Source organism: Microcebus murinus, chromosome 21 (assembly GCF_040939455.1).
Source record: "Microcebus murinus isolate Inina chromosome 21, M.murinus_Inina_mat1.0, whole genome shotgun sequence".
Lineage (NCBI taxonomy): Eukaryota > Metazoa > Chordata > Mammalia > Primates > Cheirogaleidae > Microcebus > Microcebus murinus.
Window position 1 is genome coordinate 8,767,828 of NC_134124.1, and position 19,273 is coordinate 8,787,100.

At 40.7% G+C, this 19,273-nt stretch overlaps 1 protein-coding gene across 7 annotated transcripts in view; it reads left to right on the forward strand.

Annotated features, from left to right (window-relative positions):
• Nucleotides 1–19,273, forward strand: part of LOC105862593 (protocadherin alpha-C2) — a 156,078-nt gene that overhangs the window by 125,642 nt on the left and 11,163 nt on the right. For all 7 annotated transcript variants that reach the window (XM_075996136.1, XM_075996134.1, XM_020282370.2 and 4 more), the window contains exon 3: nt 2,999–3,087. In XM_075996136.1, coding sequence (XP_075852251.1) covers nt 2,999–3,087 — 89 coding nt within the window. The remainder of the gene's footprint in view (nt 1–2,998; nt 3,088–19,273) is intronic.

A 19,273-nucleotide genomic window follows, 5' to 3' on the forward strand; every position in this document is an offset into this window, starting at 1 on the left:
CAGCTGTCAAACCTGAGAGGTTTAGATACTTTGCCAGGAAAATGCAATTATTTTGTTTCCATGTCTATTCCTTGAAACATTGGAAGTGGTCAGTGCCAAATGCTTATCAAGTACTGGCAAATAAGAATCATCTATAAAATCACAGAGACAGGCTGCTGTGTACTTTCTCTTATCACATTTTCTACAAGAAAGTAATTCCAGCCTCCTTCATCCCTCTATACCTATACTTTCTGTTTCTCCCTTAAAAATTATAATTAATACTGATGATTTGAGACTTGTGTACATTGTACATTGTATATGCACATGTTGTCTACCTTGTTTTTCTATCTCACATTGAGTATTATATCCTATTAACCATAATAATTGGTTGCTATTCTTATTCATATTAACTCCTATTAAAGTCTCCTTATCTTCTCCATATTGTTGCTATCTTATTGTCATCAGTGGCATGGGCTCTTCAGAGGATGGGCTTGTGAAGGGCCTTCATTGGATATCTGGAGACAGATATCCTATATAGCTTACTTTAAATTAACCTAGAATAGCATTACTCTAAGACTCAGATGAAATATAATTTTGCTTTCTCTAATTTGTCTCTTCGAAAGTAGTTGATTAACTACTGTTATTCCCAGAGCTGATCCAGTATCCCTAGCATGAGGCCAAATAAAAAGTTCATTGTTTATGAGTGTTTTTAGAACCAAATGGGGAGGGATAAGATATGAATATCACTAATACCAAAAGGATTTAACTTTAGAGAAGAAATAAACTTCAAACTTAAGTCCCTCAAAATATTTAGGGAACTGTTAAGTGAATCTTCACCAAGACTAGATCAGTTTCTAAAGAGAGAGCTCACAAAGTATGTGTACAGTTAATGAAAAATTAGTTTTAGCTCATTAAAAATGCAGTAGATTAAAATAAATGAACACACTCTCAAGCATTACAAACGTGCAGAAATCATTACATTGGGTGCTATTTCTGAGCCAGAGGCAGTCAGCGAGGGCTGAGGATCAGTGGTTGGCTTGGTGAGATGTCACATTGGAACCTGGGTCATAATTTTAGGTCAGAAACACTCTTGAAAATGTCAGAATACTAGACATAAGAAGGAATTCTTTACATTTATTAGAGACCGACTTACGCTTTTGCCTGCATCTGAGCTATTGGCAGAGCCACACAATGAAGTAAAAGCATGATGTAGCAGGTGTCCTCAGACTACGGCCCGCGGGCCGCATGCGGGTGTTCTTGCCCATTTGTTTTTTTACTTTGAAGTAAGATATGTGCAGTGTGCATGGGAATTTGTTTATAGTTTTTTAAAACTATAGTCTGACCCTCCAACGGTCTGAGGGACAGGGAACTGGCCCCCTGTTTAAAAAGTTTGAGGACCCCTGGTGTACAGTATCAACTCTTTCTCTCCCAACTGAATAGCGCTTCGCTTGAAGAGTACCAAAGCTATGAGATGTATCTTAAAAAACTACATTTAAAATAAAATATTAAAACATTTGTCCTGTATTAAATATTGAAACATCCTTGTCCTATTTTCAAACTTTAAAAAAGCTAAATGTGCTCCTATTCAGATTTTACTTATTTTGAGATTTAAATATGATAAGAAATGAAATGAAAATTGAAACTAAAGTGCCATTTCTTCCTTGCAATGTAATGTATTGAAATATATTAGAGTTTTCAGCTTGAATAACACTCATCTTTTTCATACCTGTGCTTGGATTCTTGGCTTTTCCAGCCTCAGACAACAAACATGTAACTGTTCTTTTGAAAATTCTGCTTTGAGCTGAGCTGGTTCCATGATAGTTATATCTTCATGAATCTGACTGAGCCCGTATAATTTGAAAGTAGGATCCAGGAACACCTGAATCCTACACCTAATTGATTAGTTATTAATATTTATATTAATACTTAGTACTATAAATATTAATTACATCAATTGATATTTCAAAAAAGAGAAGATTCTAGTGTGTAGATGAAGGGAAGAATAGCAATAAGTTGGAGTTTAAGGAGTGAGTTTCCATTAGATACGTTGTATGAAATCAAACAGTAAGAGAATTTTGAACTTACAGATTACCTTTCACCCCAATAGTTTAAGTTTGTCTACTCTGTTGCCTCACATAACCCTTTCAGTTGGTAGTTGAATTTTATTTTAGTAAATTAATTTTCAAGGTAAACAAATATCTAGTTTTAAAAGCTCCTTTAATTTTGGCAATGGTTTTCTTGCATATTTTCTCTTAAGATCTTGCTTAGTTCTTCATTCATCTAACAAATATTTGAGGGTCTAATATGTGTTAGCATTAGACATACATAAATGAATACTGTACAATGTTCTCTCTACTCTTGAGTAGTTTATATTCTATCTCTGTTTGCCTCTAAGGGTCTCCCAGTTTGTATCTCACTCCCAGCAATGTTTTATAGTGAATTAATCTCTTCTGAACTGGGATCTGTGAGTGGTGGTGATCAGGTTCCTTTAGTCCCAGGAAATACAGGGTGGGTCATGTATATGTAAAAGATACAGAGAGAGTAAAACAGAAAATAAGATTAAGAATTAATTGGGTAGCTAAACTGGAACAATACTCTAATTATCAGCAAATAATTTTAGTGTACTTTCCTCTTTATGATAGAGACTCCAGAAGCAAGAGAACCTGCAGGAGAGGCTTGGGGCTTTTGAGAGCAAACCGTCCTCGTCTGCCTCAGCATTGTGACATTAAAATGGCTCAGCCCTCTGGTGGGCTTTCTGTTAGATTTAGTGAGCGCCACATGGCATTAATGAAAACCAAAATTTATCACTGGAATGGTTTAGCAGGCAGTAAGTAAGTCAGTGATGCTTCTTCAGTTTATGCGAGGTGACTACTCAGCAGTAATTGCTTCAGTTCATGCATAAGCAGAATGTGTTGGCTGTAGCCCTGCCTCCATAGATGTAAGCAGTTTCTAAGGGTGAAAGGAAAGCTGCAAAAGCATTTGTGGTCTAACCATTATCTGGGTCTGTGTGTTTACTTAGCTCTGTGCACCTGGAGGAGGCTGGCATTCTACGGGCTGGTCCAGGAGGGCCTGATCAGCAGTGGCCAACAGTATCCAGTGCCACACCAGGTAAGGCCGGAGTCTTTCTGTTCTTCCCTGGGTTCTGGAAAGTGATCAGATGACCTATTTTTGTAAGACCAGGAATGTTGATGGCTCTCTTTTTATTGTTCCTTTGTTTCCACACATGCACGATTTCCTTACATTCATGATTATTTTGAATTTATACCTAATGTTCTTCAAGAGTGGAAAACAGGTAACATAAATATAAGGGGTTGTGTGTGTGCATGTGTGTGTGTGTGTTTCAAGTTTTTTTAAAAAAATAATCTGGTACTTTTCAAATGTGGAGGCCATTCAAGGCACACAGAGAAGGTCTGGTGGCCTCATGCACAGAAATGACACTGTTCAGAAAAATCTTTTGGTTGAAAACAATAGAAACCCACTCCAAGCGGTAAGCAAAAAGAAGCAAGATAGGTAGGTAGGTAGGTAGGTAGGTAGGTAGGTAGATAGATAAATGGAATAGGGTTTCTCATGGAAGTGGAAAGTTATTAGAACCAAGGCATCACTCTCTGTGAGTTCAAGTCAAAGTCAGATCTGCTTCTCTCTGCATGTTGACTTCATTCTGCAGACTGACTGACTTTTACTGTGTTGGCATGCATGTTGCCAAACATGACTACCTGACAGTTTCTTAGTTTAGTGGACCAATGGGGATCAATTCCTAATCCAAATTTTCAGGAAAGAGAATATGCCAGATTAGGTGAAAAATGCAATGGCTGGGTAAGCATAGAAAATTGCTTAAATTCACATTTCCTTAGTTTCCTTATTCTTTCCCAATTACTAAAGCAGTGTCATATAATAAAAAATATGGATTTGGAGGCCCATCCTTGTGGCAGTTTACAAAGAGGGAAGATCAATGAATCAATGAAAGCCCTTAGAGTTGCCATAAAAAATGAGTTGTCAAAAAAAATGGCTCTTATGTGTTGGTAGAGATCATAAATGGTGTCTACTTTAATTCTCTATTAATAAAACATGATGATGATGATAGTAGTTACTAATTATTGAGCCATAATAGGCCCAGACACTGTGCCAAGTACATTACCTGTGTGGTATCATTAATTCAAGACAATCTCACAAGGGATTTTTTATGTCAATTTTACATATAAGAAACTGGAGATACAGAGAGGTTAAGAAACTTACTCAAGTTCACACAGCTTGTAAGTGGCAGAGGCAGAATTAAACCGAAATGTGTCTAGCTCTAAATCCACATGTATCTAGCACCTATATCCATAGCATGGCTGTCATGCAGGAATCCATCCAAATTCAAATACATACATACACACATAATAGATAACATAAAATGTGTGTGTAAAAGTTCTTTCCAAAAATAATTGGGTGCCATTCCAATCATTAGGCTATCCAAGTAAAGTACAGCTAAGTGCCTGTTTTTGCTGGCAACTCTAAGGGCTTTCATTGATTCTAATCAGCCAGCATTTGCTATTTATGAATGTTGCACAATTCAACTAAAAGTCACATTTGTCCAAAAACTACCCAAGTTGAAGCAATTCATTAGAGAGCTAATATTGCCATATGGCAAGGGGGAGAACATAAAATAGTTCATTGACAAATCTACGCCCCCAGTGCCAATGATGGAGTGGAGAAGTGATGGAGGAGGAAGTGGTTTTAGACTGCCAAGTATTGTAGGATGAGGAGGCAGCTGGGAAGGTGAGAACTATTCAATCCAAGTAGCCACGTGAAATCATGCCTTTCTACCCTGCCTTCATTTCAGAGTTTTTCTTGTTCTCGCTGAGGCATCGTAGGTCAATCTGGTGAGCCAAGAACTAACTTTGAATACATTCTCCCTCCCATTGAAGGTGCTGGTTGGTGTCTATTCCTAGGCAAATGTGAAATAGGAACCATCTATTGATTATTTCATCCATCTGGTCCAGGTCTCTCCTTTGGATTCAAAAAATGTTAGGAACCCATCTCTTTGACAGAGACAGGGAAGGGGGGGGTCTCCATTGATCCCCTCCTTTATAGTCCGGGCCCCTCCCGTATAATTGCTTTCATCCAGAACTGTGCCTGGCTGCTGACACACGAGTTGCAGTCCTCATGGGCTGTGCTGGATAGAGCTTACGTCTTCCAGTTGCTCCATGGTGACATAAAAATACTTGTCAACATACTTCCACATCAATGATATAAAGTTAAAGGGATTCTCCTCTGCCTTCTGTCCTATCCTTTTGGTACTTTTAGGTTTTAGGACTCAATATATGTTCACCACTGTTTGGAGGGAATATGGTATAAAGATTAAAATTATGATTTGGAGTCAGATCTGAGTTGAATTCCAATCCCAAACTTACTTGCTGAGTGAGCATAGACATATTGCCTAAATTCTTATGTTCTTTTTTTTTTTTACCCACCCCTATTCTTATGTTCTTAATTACCCATTTTATAAATTGGGTGTAATAATAATACCACCTGTTTTGTTGAGTTGCCATGAGAACTAAAAGAGAAACAAAGAGCTGAATATAGTGCTTGACATATAGTATTAATAAATGTATGATATTTTTTCTCCTTTTTTTGTGGGATACTTTTTTTGTGTACAATCGATGATAGCTGGCTGATAGCTGGTGGCCAGAATTCAGTAGTTCTCATTTGTAGGCCCAAACACAGATCCTCTGAGGTTGTCTGGATTATCCTGACTTATATACAGTTTAGTCACCCCTAGACACCCTCTTGGAGATGGAGCGAGGCAGATTTATTCGTTGTTGCCTGAAGAAAAGGAAAATGCTCTGAAAAATTTAGTTGTTTCCAGTCCCAAATAGAGCCTGCCTTTCACTGATTCTGTTGCCCTTAGTGCTTCATGGTGAAGGTGCAGTTGCTTCCAAAAAGGCTTCTTTCTGGTGCCTGAGTCTCCTTCTACCTGTGTCTGAGCCCTTCTCACAAACCAGCCATTTATTGCTCTTCGGAGACCAACACTTGCAACAGCCAGGGGCATAAAGGGAGTGGGCCTGCTTTGCATGAATCTTTATTCACTTTATTCTTTATTTCTTGAAGTTGTATTTCTTCCATTGATGAATTCTTTCCCTTTGTTACTAAACTGTTCATTTATGATCACAGTCTGCAAAACGCCTAGAATAAAGATGTCACACTCTGAAGGGAACAATGAGGGCATGACCAAGTGATGTTTTCTGCAAGATAAACAAGTCAGGCATTAAATTGGTTAATCCTAAGTACTGGCCCCCTTCTCCAGCCTCACCTCTGTTTCAGCAGACCTGGGCCACAGGCTTTCTTATTTCTTTTCAGCCTCCCTTGAGACTAAGCAGGGAGAGAAAATTAGCTAAATGGAGAATGCACGGAATACAGTTACAGCCTATTCTTCAGATGGGGAAATGTGTTTTGGGGGGAGGGGCATTAAAGGGCCAGTCACTCAAGTGACAACTCTTTAGCTTTCTTGGTGTGAATGCCCTGAAGAGGTTTTAATGTATGCCCTCTTGTGAGCAGTTCCTAGAGAGAATCTCTCAAGAGGTTATAAAGAGACTGCCCCTGCCTATGAGGGAACTAATCTGGCTTCAGTGGGCTGGGCTGCTTTGCTGTCTCCCACTTGTTCTTCCAGGCTTCACTTTCTACATTTCGTAGGCTCTCAGGACTTACCTAAGGCAGCAGTAAATTATTTTTAGAGTGGGAGATACTCACTGTTTTCAAAAGAGCTGCAGAGAATTCCAAATACAGCACTGCTAAAGATAACATTGCAGCTTGTCAAAGAAGACCCCAGGGGATCTGGGACTAAACAGTGACAGATTAATTAGGTAGAGGAAGCCCCCAAGGCAACAAGGCTTAGTTAGAGAACCTTACAGTGACCAGACAGTGGTTCTCAAAGTTCCTGGAGCAGCAGTAGCAACAACACCTGGAAACTTGTCAGAAATGCAAATTCTTAGGCCCCTACCCTAGACTTATCAAATCAGAAATTCTTAGGAGGGGGCCCAGCAATCAAGCCTACTATGTTATCCTGGTGTACCCTAAAGTTCAAGAATTGCTTTAGGGTTAATATTTCTGAGGTTGTCTGATATCTTTAGAGGCGTGCGAGGAAGGCATCTGTTTATACAATTCATGTAAGAAACAGGCAGCCTTTCCCCATACCAGAGAGATAACTGTTAAGAGCTCAAGCTCCGGAGACAGTGACCCTTTTTTGAATTCTACCCCTGCCACTCAGTAGTTGTATATTCCTGGGACCATTACTCAACTTTTCTGATTCTCAGTTTCTTTCTCTATAAGTGGACATAATAGTGGTGTCTACCTTATAGTGTTGTTGCAGGAATTAAATGAGGTAATGCACACATATTAAAGAGACTGCAGAATAAAAAGTGTTTATTAAATGGTAGCTATTTTTTATGATTTTTCCAAGGTCTGAGTCTATCCATCAACCTTAAAATTTGGACCTACGTTGTTCTGAGTAGTCTCTGTGGGGAGACTCTGTTATAGAAAAGATTTTTTTAAAGTGCCTCTCTCTTTATTTCCTTAGGGAATATTTTTGTCCTGGTTTGCCACATCCTTTTACTCTGTGGAAAATGGACACAGTTTATGTGCCCTAGTTTTATATGGGGATTTGTGTTCTCATTTGTCTTAGGGATTCCTGCCTTTGTGACCAAACCAACTCCCTACAGAGGGACTCCATGGAGACTCCATCTCTGATTCTTTCCCAGAAAGAAATCATGATTCTTAAGTTTTTTGGAATCTATTTAGGAGCACTGTCAACATGAATTTTTCCATTTCACGAGTGAGTGAAGCCTCAGGCCTTATTGGAGAATTTAGAAAGCATGCTGTTCCACTAACCCGCTCAACCTCAACTTCTGCTGTTGCCATGGCAATGACAGTCCGGGGAGGTGTGTGCATATCCTTACTAGGGGGAAAAATGAGATCAGGGATCTGTGTGAGTGGGGCATCTCCTTCCCGCCAGTATCCTCCACTCTCACCTTCTGTCTGATGGCCCAGGAGTGCCAGCTTGGCTTAGCGATCTCTGCCTGAGGAAAGTAAGTCCTTGTAAGATGTATTTTCACTTTCTGGGGGTGTGAAGCTCATTATGTTTGCTGGAGTTCTCTTTGTAGCTTATGATATATATACAAATAATATGTTTGTTCTGGACTGGCCTGAAGGGAGGGAGCAAGATGGAGTGGGAAGGGGAATTAGCACTCTCTACCTAGGAGAAACCATGAAGCTTAGGTCTTTGCTGTCTCCATTCATTCATGACTTTCTTCATCCCCTTCTTGGGGAAACATCCTGCACCTTCCATTTTTAATGGTCATGTAAGTAAAAGACTGGAATGCAGATTTCCTGAAATTAAACATTTCTGTTTAATGAATAGATTCTGAGATAGTGCTTTCCTTATATACCCTGTATTTCCTGCATCTCTCTCATTTCCCCCACAGCAATTCTTCCAGGATTGGTAGCCCGGGAAGAATGCAATCAGGGTTGGGGCCATGATACGTAATAAAATAATTTCTTCCATAACAGTGCCCAAAGCAGAAATCATATTTCTCCTGAAAACTATCTGGTCTCATGTACACTCAGATGTGTGTTCCTGGACAAACATTTAATTAGAGGGTGTAGCGAGGAGAAGAGGGCAACAAGCACTGTTCCCTTAGCCTGCAGTTTCCTCCAAATCCCACAGAGGCAGAGGGCAGCCTAACACAGGGTCAGGGAATGGAGACTCATTACAGTTTCTTCCGTTATCATTGATCACTGTGCCACTGCCGTATCGCCAACTACACTGAAGCAATACAGCCTGGCCCCTGAAAACTTCGCTGTGAGAAACAACTTTTGGATATATCTTAGAAATATAATACACTTTATTCTTTTGTTTAAGAGTGTTGCATGGAATGGGAGAGTTTCTGAATTACCCACCTTTCTAGCTTTCTCTGCACATCATTCTTTTTGTTGTTGTTGTTGTTGTTGTTTTTATTGCCTCAGGTTTCTCATGTGTATGCACATCATTCTTTATAGCTACAATTTTAAGCCCCTTATCCAAAGGGAGAGTTAGATTTCTATTGGAGAGATGTTAGTGTCCCAAAGGGCCAAGGAAGGAGGGGGGGTCACCCACTTTGCCACCTTACTCAGCCCAAAGATGATGGGCTACCTGTGTGTTTGAGAGTTTTGTAGGGAAGAGGAAATGGAGGGTCTGCACTTCGTCCTGTGGGAAAGATTGCTGGGATTGTAAACAACTGGTAGGCTTGGAACTCCTTCCTGGGAGGTGTTTGAACAAGAAAGGCCTCCTTATAACCTGGGTTGAGGGCAGAGGAGGATGATAGCTTGTAATCCCTTTAAGTTTTGTAGCTTCAGCAAGCCCTGCCATCATCCTCACTGATACTAGTAAAATAGGAATGAAAGCCCGTCCCAGTGCCAGCAAGGGTCTTTCATGGCAAATATCTTAAGAGAACCTCAGCCCAGATTCCAAAGGAACTTGAAAAATTTATCTTCACAGAAGCAGTCAACTTTGCGGTTGAGAAAATCATTGCCTAATCTGAAGAAACATATTCAGGTCGAGCACTGGCTAGAGACCAGGGGCCTCTAAGGAAGGGTCATAGATTGGTCATTGCCGGGAATCCTGGAAATGAATTTGTGGATTAGAGGGGAATCTTTCTCTTGCTCAATACTTGGAGTCTCGTTACCCACAATCAGAAAAAAAAGAGGGAGGGAACAGAGATATATGTCATTCCACTTTTATCTCAGTAAGACCAAGAGCGTCTTCAGCAACAGCTCTGCCTAGAATGGTAAGTGTCTGAGGGAGTGGGCTAGGTGAAGGGTGGAGAGTCCGTCCTGAAGATGGTAATACCAAAAGGATGTTTGTGCTACTATTAGAACAGGGAATGGAGAGCTGTGTGGAAGTTAGACTCAAGAGGCATAACTACAGGTTAGGGTATGAAAAGATAACTTTTAAGAATGAAATTTGGATCCACAAGAAAACAAGGATGAGAAGTTTATCATAATTAGAGTTGGGCCCCTTGTCTGCTGGATCCCAAACAATGTACCCTGGATCTCTAGATTACAGCTGCCATTTCACGTAAAAACCAACCCCCTCCAAAAAATTTAAAAAATAAGTAAAGCCTGCCCTGTACAGAAAGTCTAAGCAAGCAAGTTTGTTGGTGATGGTCCAAGAAAGTCCACCAGTTTGAGCTTACTTCTAACACTGGACCAATCCCATGTCCAGAGCTGTTGCTCTAGGTGGCATCATGGACCAAGCTGAACATTGAGATGGCATTCCCCAAGTCTTCTTTCTTGTCTTTTTTGACTCTGCATCATAGATGCTGTTTTACCCAAGAGTACAGGTGTATTCTTGCATCTGTCTCCATAATTACCTTGAGTCAGATGATCACCCTAAAGGTCTGTGGCAAGGCTAGAAGCCTCAGCTAGTATGAGTGATTTACATTAGATGCACACCAAGCTGCGTAAGAGAGAGTCCAGATTTGGGGGGGATAAGAGCATCACTAGATATGTAAGTAGCCCTGGGTGGACACCTCTGAGCCTGTCAGTTTGGCTCTGTGTTTGATGATGAGCCACTGACTCTGCCTCCCTCTTTCACTTATAAGGATTCTTGTGATTACATTGGGGCCACTTGGATAAACCAAGAAGCCATCTCCATCTCAAGATCCTTAATTTAATCACACCTGCCAAGTCTCTTTTGCTATGTAACATAACATATTCACAAATTCTGAAGTTAGGACCTAGGCATTTTGGTAGGGCTGTTATTCTGCCTACCACAGGGTCTTTCATGTTCAGGCAGTGTGTGTGTGTGTGTGTGTGTGTGTGTGTGTGTGTACACATGAATGTAAATTTCAGTAGAGGTGAAGATAAAATAAGATGCATATTAGAACTGTGAAGAGAGTATGGAATAGACTTTCAACCTCTCTATTAATTAACAGAAGTTTGGTGGAAACTAACCATCGCTCTTTCCCTCCAAATCTCAACTAATTAAGAAAAGATCCAAGAAGTCAACTGAGGGATTAAAGTTCAGAATCAAGTTTATTATTAGTAAAGATGGCCTAGAGAATATGACAGGGCCTTCAACTTACCAGAGGCAAGGGAAGAAAATCTAGAATGGCAGATGTCTCCTTTGGTGAGGAGGGGGAGCTGCCCTGGTTTGATTACCAAATAGAGGCTGAACGAGCATAGAGAAAGAGAAAGACGATTAAGGTGAGATATATCATGAAAGATCTGTCGATGCTAACTTTGCTCAATCAAGAAGCATGATCTGCTTAAAGTCAGACTTTCAGTGATCTCCCCAATCAGATAAACTACTCTTCCTTCTTGGGAAGGGTAAGTAAGGAAGTAGAGCTAAAGGTGAAAGTTCTCTTCCTAGCACATCCCCCAAAGGATGGAAGTATTGGTTTGGTGGGCATTCCCTTCTCTTTGAGAAAGGTAGAAATGTGGAGAGAGGAGAAAAATAGTTTCCATTGCATTATTATTATTATTTCTCACTCTGTTGCCCAGGCTAGAGTGCCATGGCGTCAGCCTAGCTCACAGCAACCTCAAACTCCTGGGTTCAGGCAATCCTCCTGCTTCAGCCTCCCAAGTAGCTGGTACTACAGGCATGTGCCACCATGCCCGGCAAATTTTTTCTATTTTTTAATAGATATAGGGTCTCCCTCTTGCTCAGGCTGGTCTTGTACTCCTGAGCTCAAAAGATCTGCCCACCTCAGCCTCCCAGAGTGCTAGAATTGCAGGCATGAGCCACCATGCCCAGCCTCTCGCTGCATTATTATTTTAAGAATTTAGAGATATTGTTCTGCCCCAGGCTTAAGAGTATTGTTCCAAGAGTTGGGAGCAGACAGAAGAGGACACTACTCTTTGGATCATTCACAGGCCAATCTGGAAGGAGTCAATTTGGGGGCATGGTAGCTACTGGAAAAGTCACTGTCCACAGTGATGCCAGGAGACAAGGGTAATGCATATTGCTTGCATTGTATACAGATAGCATCTGTGTTGAGGTAAAAACAGATTTTTTTTTTTTTTGAGACAGAGTCTCGCTTTGTTGTCCAGGCTAGAGTGAGTGCCGTGGCGTCAGCCTAGCTCACAGCAACCTCAAACTCCTGGGCTCAAGCGATCCTATTGCCTCAGCCTCCCGAGTAGCTGGGACTACAGGCATACGCCACCATGCCCGGCTAATTTTTTCTCTATATATCAGTTGGCCAATTAATTTATTTCTATTTATAGTAGAGACGGGTCTCGCTCTTGCTCAGGCTGGTTTTGAACTCCTGACCTTGAGCCATCCGCCCGCCTCGGCCTCCCAGAGAGCTAGGATTACAGGCGTGAGCCACCGTGCCCGGCCAGGTAAAAACAGATTAAATGTATATCCAGGATTTCCCTGAAGAGGAGAAAAAAGAAAGTTAAGAGTCTGATTGGTATGGTATGTGTGTATTGAGGGTTGAGGGATGGGTGAGACTTCTGCCATTATTCCTAAATCCTACCTGCTTTTCTCAATCATGCTTCCTGTGTTGGGGCAGGGGGTAGGGTGCTTTGAGGCCAGTTCTATGGATACATATGTATTTCAGGATTTGTTTGCTTTTAGGAGCGTTTTGTGTGACAACCTAGTCGCACACTACCTCCTTCCTTGAGATTCCAACAAGCCAATTTGCTCCAAAGCTTTCCACACTTTCAGCAGCTCTGATTAGAGATTAAATCACTCTTCATATAGCTGACAGTAATTAGGCTGTGGGGCCCATGAAAGAGCCTGCTTACAGGCCAGCATTCCCTGGGGCTTCTTGTGCCACCGAGATGTCAATCCAACTGCTATCCCTGCAGTCAGCAGTCAGAGAGGCTGTGTTCAGTCAGTGGTCAGTGTCACATCAATTTCCTTCTCTTGCAACAAGTGTAAATAGATTCTAAGTATTTGCCTTTGGGAAATTTCTTTAGGAAGGACGAACTTTTTGGAATGTTCTTTATAAATCTGAGGATTTAGAGATATAAATTAGCATCTTTGGTCTTTTCTCACTCAGGGTTGCAACCTTGACACGAGGATAGTAGCCTTGTAAATGTTTGTGATTTGAAGGCCACTAGGGGAAGATCTTCACAAAAACCACCTTCCAGCCAGTTCCCTAGAATTCCACCATTAACCACCACTATTGGCATTCTCTTTTAACATCCTCACTCAATTCTGTGTTCTCTGTCTCTCTGTTTCTGTCTCTGTCTCTGTCTCTCTCTCTGTCTCTCTGTCTCTCTCTCTCTCTCTCACACACACACGCACACACACATACACAGATAAAGAAGTGAAGTATAGAGTATCTTGTCCAAGGGTGCTTTCCTTGTCTTGGCTTCAATATAGAATTTGGTTAGAACCTTCTATATACAGTCATGCACTGAATAACGACACTTCAGTCCACAATGATGGTGGTCCCATAAGGTTGTAATACTGTATTTTTACTGCACCTTTTTATATTTAGATATGTTTAAATATATAAATACTTACCATTGTGTTATAAATGCCTACAGTATTCAGTACACTAACGTGCTATACAGGTTTGTAGTGTAGGAGCAATTGCCTATACCATATAGCCTAGATGTATAGTAGGCTATGCTATCTAGGTTTGTGTAAGCACTCTGTGGGGTTTGCACAGTGACAAAATCACCTAACAATGAATATCTAGGAACATATCCCTATCATTAAGCGACCCATGACTGTAGTCATCTAATAATCATTTATTAACACTTATGTCAGTCCAGTCTCTGTTCTAGGTGATGCAAATATAATATTAAATATAACGCAGACCTGACCTCATAATCCAGTGGCAAAGGCAGAAATGCAAAGAGATAAGATGGAAATATTACAATGTCATATGACGGGAACTATCTTAGTGTCATGCATAGGCAGGGAAGGAAGCTGGGACAAAGAACCAGAGCCTGTCAGTCCATAATGGAACCTAAATTCTACCTATGTTGTAATCAATACAAACCCTATGTAAATAAGGTAAGCTGGTCCACCTTTCCTGAGAGGGTCCTCCAAATTGTTTTCACAGGGCCCAAATAATCTCTGAGCAACCATGAACAATGGATATTGTGGGATTCCATAAGATGGAATTGGGAACTTAGAGGAAAAAGTCAGAGAGTATTTGCTATTTAATACTGGGTATTGCAGGAGGCAGAGAGGAAGAGAATTCCAGGCAAAGCAAAGAAAGAAAGGAAAAGACAAGACCCCCAAACCAATCAGAAGTGTGTAATCTGCGTGAATAAGATGAGTGCGTTTGATGGCTAGGGTGGGATAGAGAGCTGTTGGGAAATAAGATCAGAAAGGTGGGCTGGGGTCAGACTTTGTTGGGCCTTAAATAGCCTACTAAAGAACTTGCAGTTTCATTTTTTGGCCATGGAGAGCCACTAGAAGGTTGGTTTTTAGAAAAGAAGTTTCTTTTATTTTTTTAATTTCAGAATATTATGGGAGTACAAACATTTTGGTTACATATAATGCCTTTGCCTAACCCAAGCCAGACTGCAAGTGTGCCCATCCCCCATACAGTGCACTCTATACCCATTGTGAGTTTACCCATCCCCACCACCTTGCCTGGCACCCGAATATTACTTCCATGTGAGCACCTAAGTGTTGATCCGTTAGTACCGATTTGATGGCGAGTACATGTGGTGCTTGTTTTTCCACTCTTGTGATACTTCACTTTGAAGGATGAGCTCTAGCTCCACCCAGGATAATATAAGAGGTGCTAGTTCACCATTGTTTTTTATGGTTGAGTAATATTCCATGGTATACAGATACCACATTTTATTAATCCACTCATGCAAGATGTGGAAACAACCCAAGTGCCCATCAATACATGAGAGGAAAGAAGATTCTTTTAAGCTCCCTTAGCTCTACTGAATCTTAAAAATCAACCTTGGCTGGGCAAGGTAGCTCACGCCTGTAATCCTAGCACTCTGGGAGGCCCAGGCAGGTGGATTGCTCAAGGTCAGGTGTTCAAAACCAGGCTGAGCAAGAGCGAGACCCCGTCTCTACTATAAATAGAAAGAAATTAATTGGCCAACTAATATATAGAGAAAAAATTAGCCTGGCATGGTGGCACATGCCTGTAGTCTCAGCTACTCGGGAGGCTGACGCAGCAGGATTGCTTGAACCCAGGAGTTTGAGGTTGCCGTGAACTAGGCTGATGCCATGGCACTCACTCTAGCCTGGGCAACAAAGCGAGACTCTGTCTCAAAAAAAAAAAAAAAAAAAAAAAAAATCAACCTTGAGTAGTCCCTCTTTATCCATTGGAGATATATGTTCCAAGACCCATATTGGCAGAATGGGATGGTATAACATTTCATCATACTACTCAGAACAGTTTGCAATTTAAAATTTAAGAAGTGTTTATTTCTGAAAAGTTTCATTTAATATTTTTAGACCGTGGTTGCCTGTGGATAACTGAAATCACAGAAAACAAAACCTTGAATAAGGAGGGACTACTGTACTGGATAAGATGTCAAGATGACTAATGGGATTTCAAATTAGTGTTTTTCTTCTCACAAACCAAGAATTGAAAACTTTTGAGTTTCTAGAAATGGAGAATTTAAAAATGCAGCATTTTTTAAAAAAATGACTGTCCTTGAAAATGTTCTTAGGTAATTCTGGTGGACTTGGTATGATCACGTCTGAGAAAAGGTGGAGAGTAAAGGGCAGGCTTGCTTAAATTCTGTCTTATGTTAGCTTCTGAAGGGAGGCAGCATGGCATTGCATGGTGCCTCAAATTCCTGTTGTATCACTAAATAATTGTGCAACTTTTATTAATGTGTAAAAGAGGAAAGACTTTTTAGGCTGTTGTAAGGATTAAATGAGATAATGCATGCAAAATGCTGAGCAGTGTGCTTAGCTGTGGTAAGCACTCAAAAATGTCATCAGAACTATACCCATGGAATTCAATACTCCTGGCATTTAGCACAGTGCCTGGCACACGGTAAATAGGATTCAAAATGTTTTTGCTAGATTACTTGGAGCGGTAGTGAAGTGCACAGAGTGGGGGAGAGTGGTGGAGAGGGCTCTCCTGTTATCTTGCCCTCCTTCTGCTGCAGTGCTCCAGAGCACCTCCATTTTACATCCTCCATGCAGGGCTCTCGCTTACTTGCCTAGAAATGGTTGCTCAAGGCTGAGAGTGACACAGCAACACAGAGCCTGGGATTGCTGCCAAATTTTAAGAAGCACAGATTGTAACAAAGTGAGGGGGGGGGGAAGGGTAGAGAAGAAAAGTTTGAAAACCCAATCAAAGCCTGAAGCCATGTTGTTGTTGGGTGAAGTGATCTGCCTCCCGCAGTTTCAGGTGGGGCTGGCAGGGGTAAACCTGTGGGAAGAGTCAGTGTCACGTGGCGGTGCTCAAGGAGGGACCCGGCGAGGGGCTTTCAGGTCCAGGCAAGGCTGGCTTCATGAGGCCCCGCGTGTAGAAAGGTCCTGCTTGGTGTGATTATTATGCTGTCACCATCTTTAAATTCTTAATAACTTATTAATAAGGGGCTCCCCATTTTCCCTTGGCACTGCGCCCTGCACAATTACGTAGCTAATCCCGGGGTCCAGGCTATCTGGAATATGACATTTTGCTTCAGCTGGTCTTGAGCCATGTTGGGCTAGTATTCCTTTTTAGTCTTCTCTCTTTGATTTAATTATAGAAGAAATAAAAATCATAACAAATTAAATCTGTACAGGATTAAAATAAAATGAATAGTGCCTCACTCCCTACCGCCTGTTATGATCCCCACAAGCAACTACTATTTTTTTTTTTTTTTTTTGAGACAGAGTCTCACTTTGTTGTCCAGGCTAGAGTGAGTGCCGTGGCGTCAGCCTAGCTCACAGCAACCTCAAACTCCTGGGCTCCAGTGATCCTTCTGCCTCAGCCTCCCGAGTAGCTGGGACTACAGGCATGCGCCACCATGCCCGGCTAATTTTTTATATATATATATCAGTTGGCCAATTAATTTCTTTCTGTTTATAGTAGAGACGGGGTCTCGCTCTTGCTCAGGCTGGTTTTGAACTCCTGACCTTGAGCAATCCGCCCGCCTCGGCCTCCCAAGAGCTAGGATTACAGGCGTGAGCCACCGCGCCCGGCCAGCAACTACTATTAATAGCAATAGTTTCGTGTGTATCTCCAGAATTTTTATAAGTATAAATGTTAAAGTAGTGTATTTCAAAATAAAATAGAGTTACACTGTTGATATAAATATTAAATAATACAGCATTATTTGCATAAAAATGTTTTATTTCCTTCAACCCCACTCCTCTTCAGTGAGGCAACCTCGGTTAACAATTTTATGTGTATCTTCCAAATATATATATTTTTAATTTATCAGCTTTGCTTTTTAGAGAAGTTTCAGGTTCACAGCAAAATTGGGAAGAAAGTACAGAGTTCCTATATACCCTCATCCTCCCACATGTGCAATCCCTTCCACTATTGATATCCTGTCTGAGTGGTGCCTTTGTTACAACTGATGAAATTACATTGACATCATGATTGAAACTATCATTATCACCCAAAGTACACAGTTTATATTAGGGTTCATTATTTTAAATATTTTATGCACTGCTTAATGGGGATACATTCTGAGAAATGCATCAGTAGGCAATTTTGTCATTGTATGAACATCATAGAGTAGACTTACACAAACCTAGATGGTATAGCCTATTGCTCTCGGGCTACAAACCTGTACAGCATGTTACTGTATTGAGTACTGCAAGCAGTTGTAACACAATAGTAAGTACTTGTCTATCTAAACATATATAAACATAGAAAAGATACAGTAAAAATATTATATATTATAATCTTATGAGACCACTGTGGTCTGTCATACATGTGGTCTGTCATTGACCAAAATGTTATTATGCAGCACTTGACTATATATAGGTTTTCAAAAAGTAAAATGGGATGCTGTGCATATTAGTATAGAGCTCATGTGTGTGTATGTGTGGTGTGTGCATGTTGTAACACACCTTTCTAAGTCAGTATGTACAATAGACTTGCCTCATTCTTCTTTAACAAGGGCACAGTACAAGTTGTATGTCTATATTATAACTTATTTATCCAATTTCCCAGTGGTATCCATGTTTTTTAAACAATGCAATACACATTCTTATGCATATATCTTATGCACGCCTAATAGGATTTATGTAGGATATATTTTCCAGAAGTGGGATTGTTGGCATCATAGGGTATGAAAATATCAAGTCGGCATTCTCTTATCTGGAGTTGGATTGCATTTGGTATATACTTCCTTCTGATCCCCCAGCTCCAGCTAGTGCTATATGTCTCTTAACTCAGTGATACCATCATCAACAGATAGCCCCCAGGGTTGAGAATACTGGAGCAGAAAGAGGAGAGCATTTGCTTGTGAATAATAATAGTAATAGCTAACTTGTATCAAACACTTAAACCATGTGCCAAGTATTATTCTAAGCATTTTACAAATCTTAATTCCCTTAATTTATATAACCACCGCCAGAGATAAGTTTATTATTCATCCCATTTTACTGCTTAGGAAACTGAAACCCCTAGGGTTCAATAAGGTCACACTTCTAGTAGGTGGTAGGACCAGGATCTGAAAACAGGGCTATTTGACTTCTGGGTCTGTGCTCTTAACCACTGCACATACTATCTCTAGAAAGTTTAATGCCACCTTTAAAAAAAATTTTGTTTCATTTTGTTTCTTTTTACAATTTTTTATTTCAGCATATTAGGGGGATACAAATGTTTAGGTTACATATATTGCCTTTGCCCCACCCCAGTCAGAGCTTCAAGCATGTCCATCCCCCAGATGGTGCGCACCACACCCATTAGATGTGAATGTACCCACCCCCTCCTCTCCGCTCCCACCTGCCCGACACCTGATGAATGCTACTATTATATGTGCACTTAAGTGTTGGTCAGTTAAATCAGTTAATACCAATTCGATGGTGAGTACGTTTGGAGCTTGTTTTTCCGTTCTTGTGATATTCACTTAATAAAATGGGCTCCAGCTCTATTCAGGAGGTACTAGATATACAAGAGGTACCTCTATACAAGAGGTACTGGATCACCATTGTTTTTTTGTGGCTGAGTAGAACTCCATAGGATACATATACCACATTTTATCATTCCACTCATGTATTGATGGGCACTTGGGTTGTTTCCACATCTTTGCAATTGTGAATTGTGCTGCTGTAAACATTTGAGTGCAGATGTCTTTTTTATATAATGTCTTTGTTCCTTTGGGTAGATGCCCAGTAATGGGATTGCTGAATCAAATGGTAGTTCTGCTTGTAGCTCTTTGA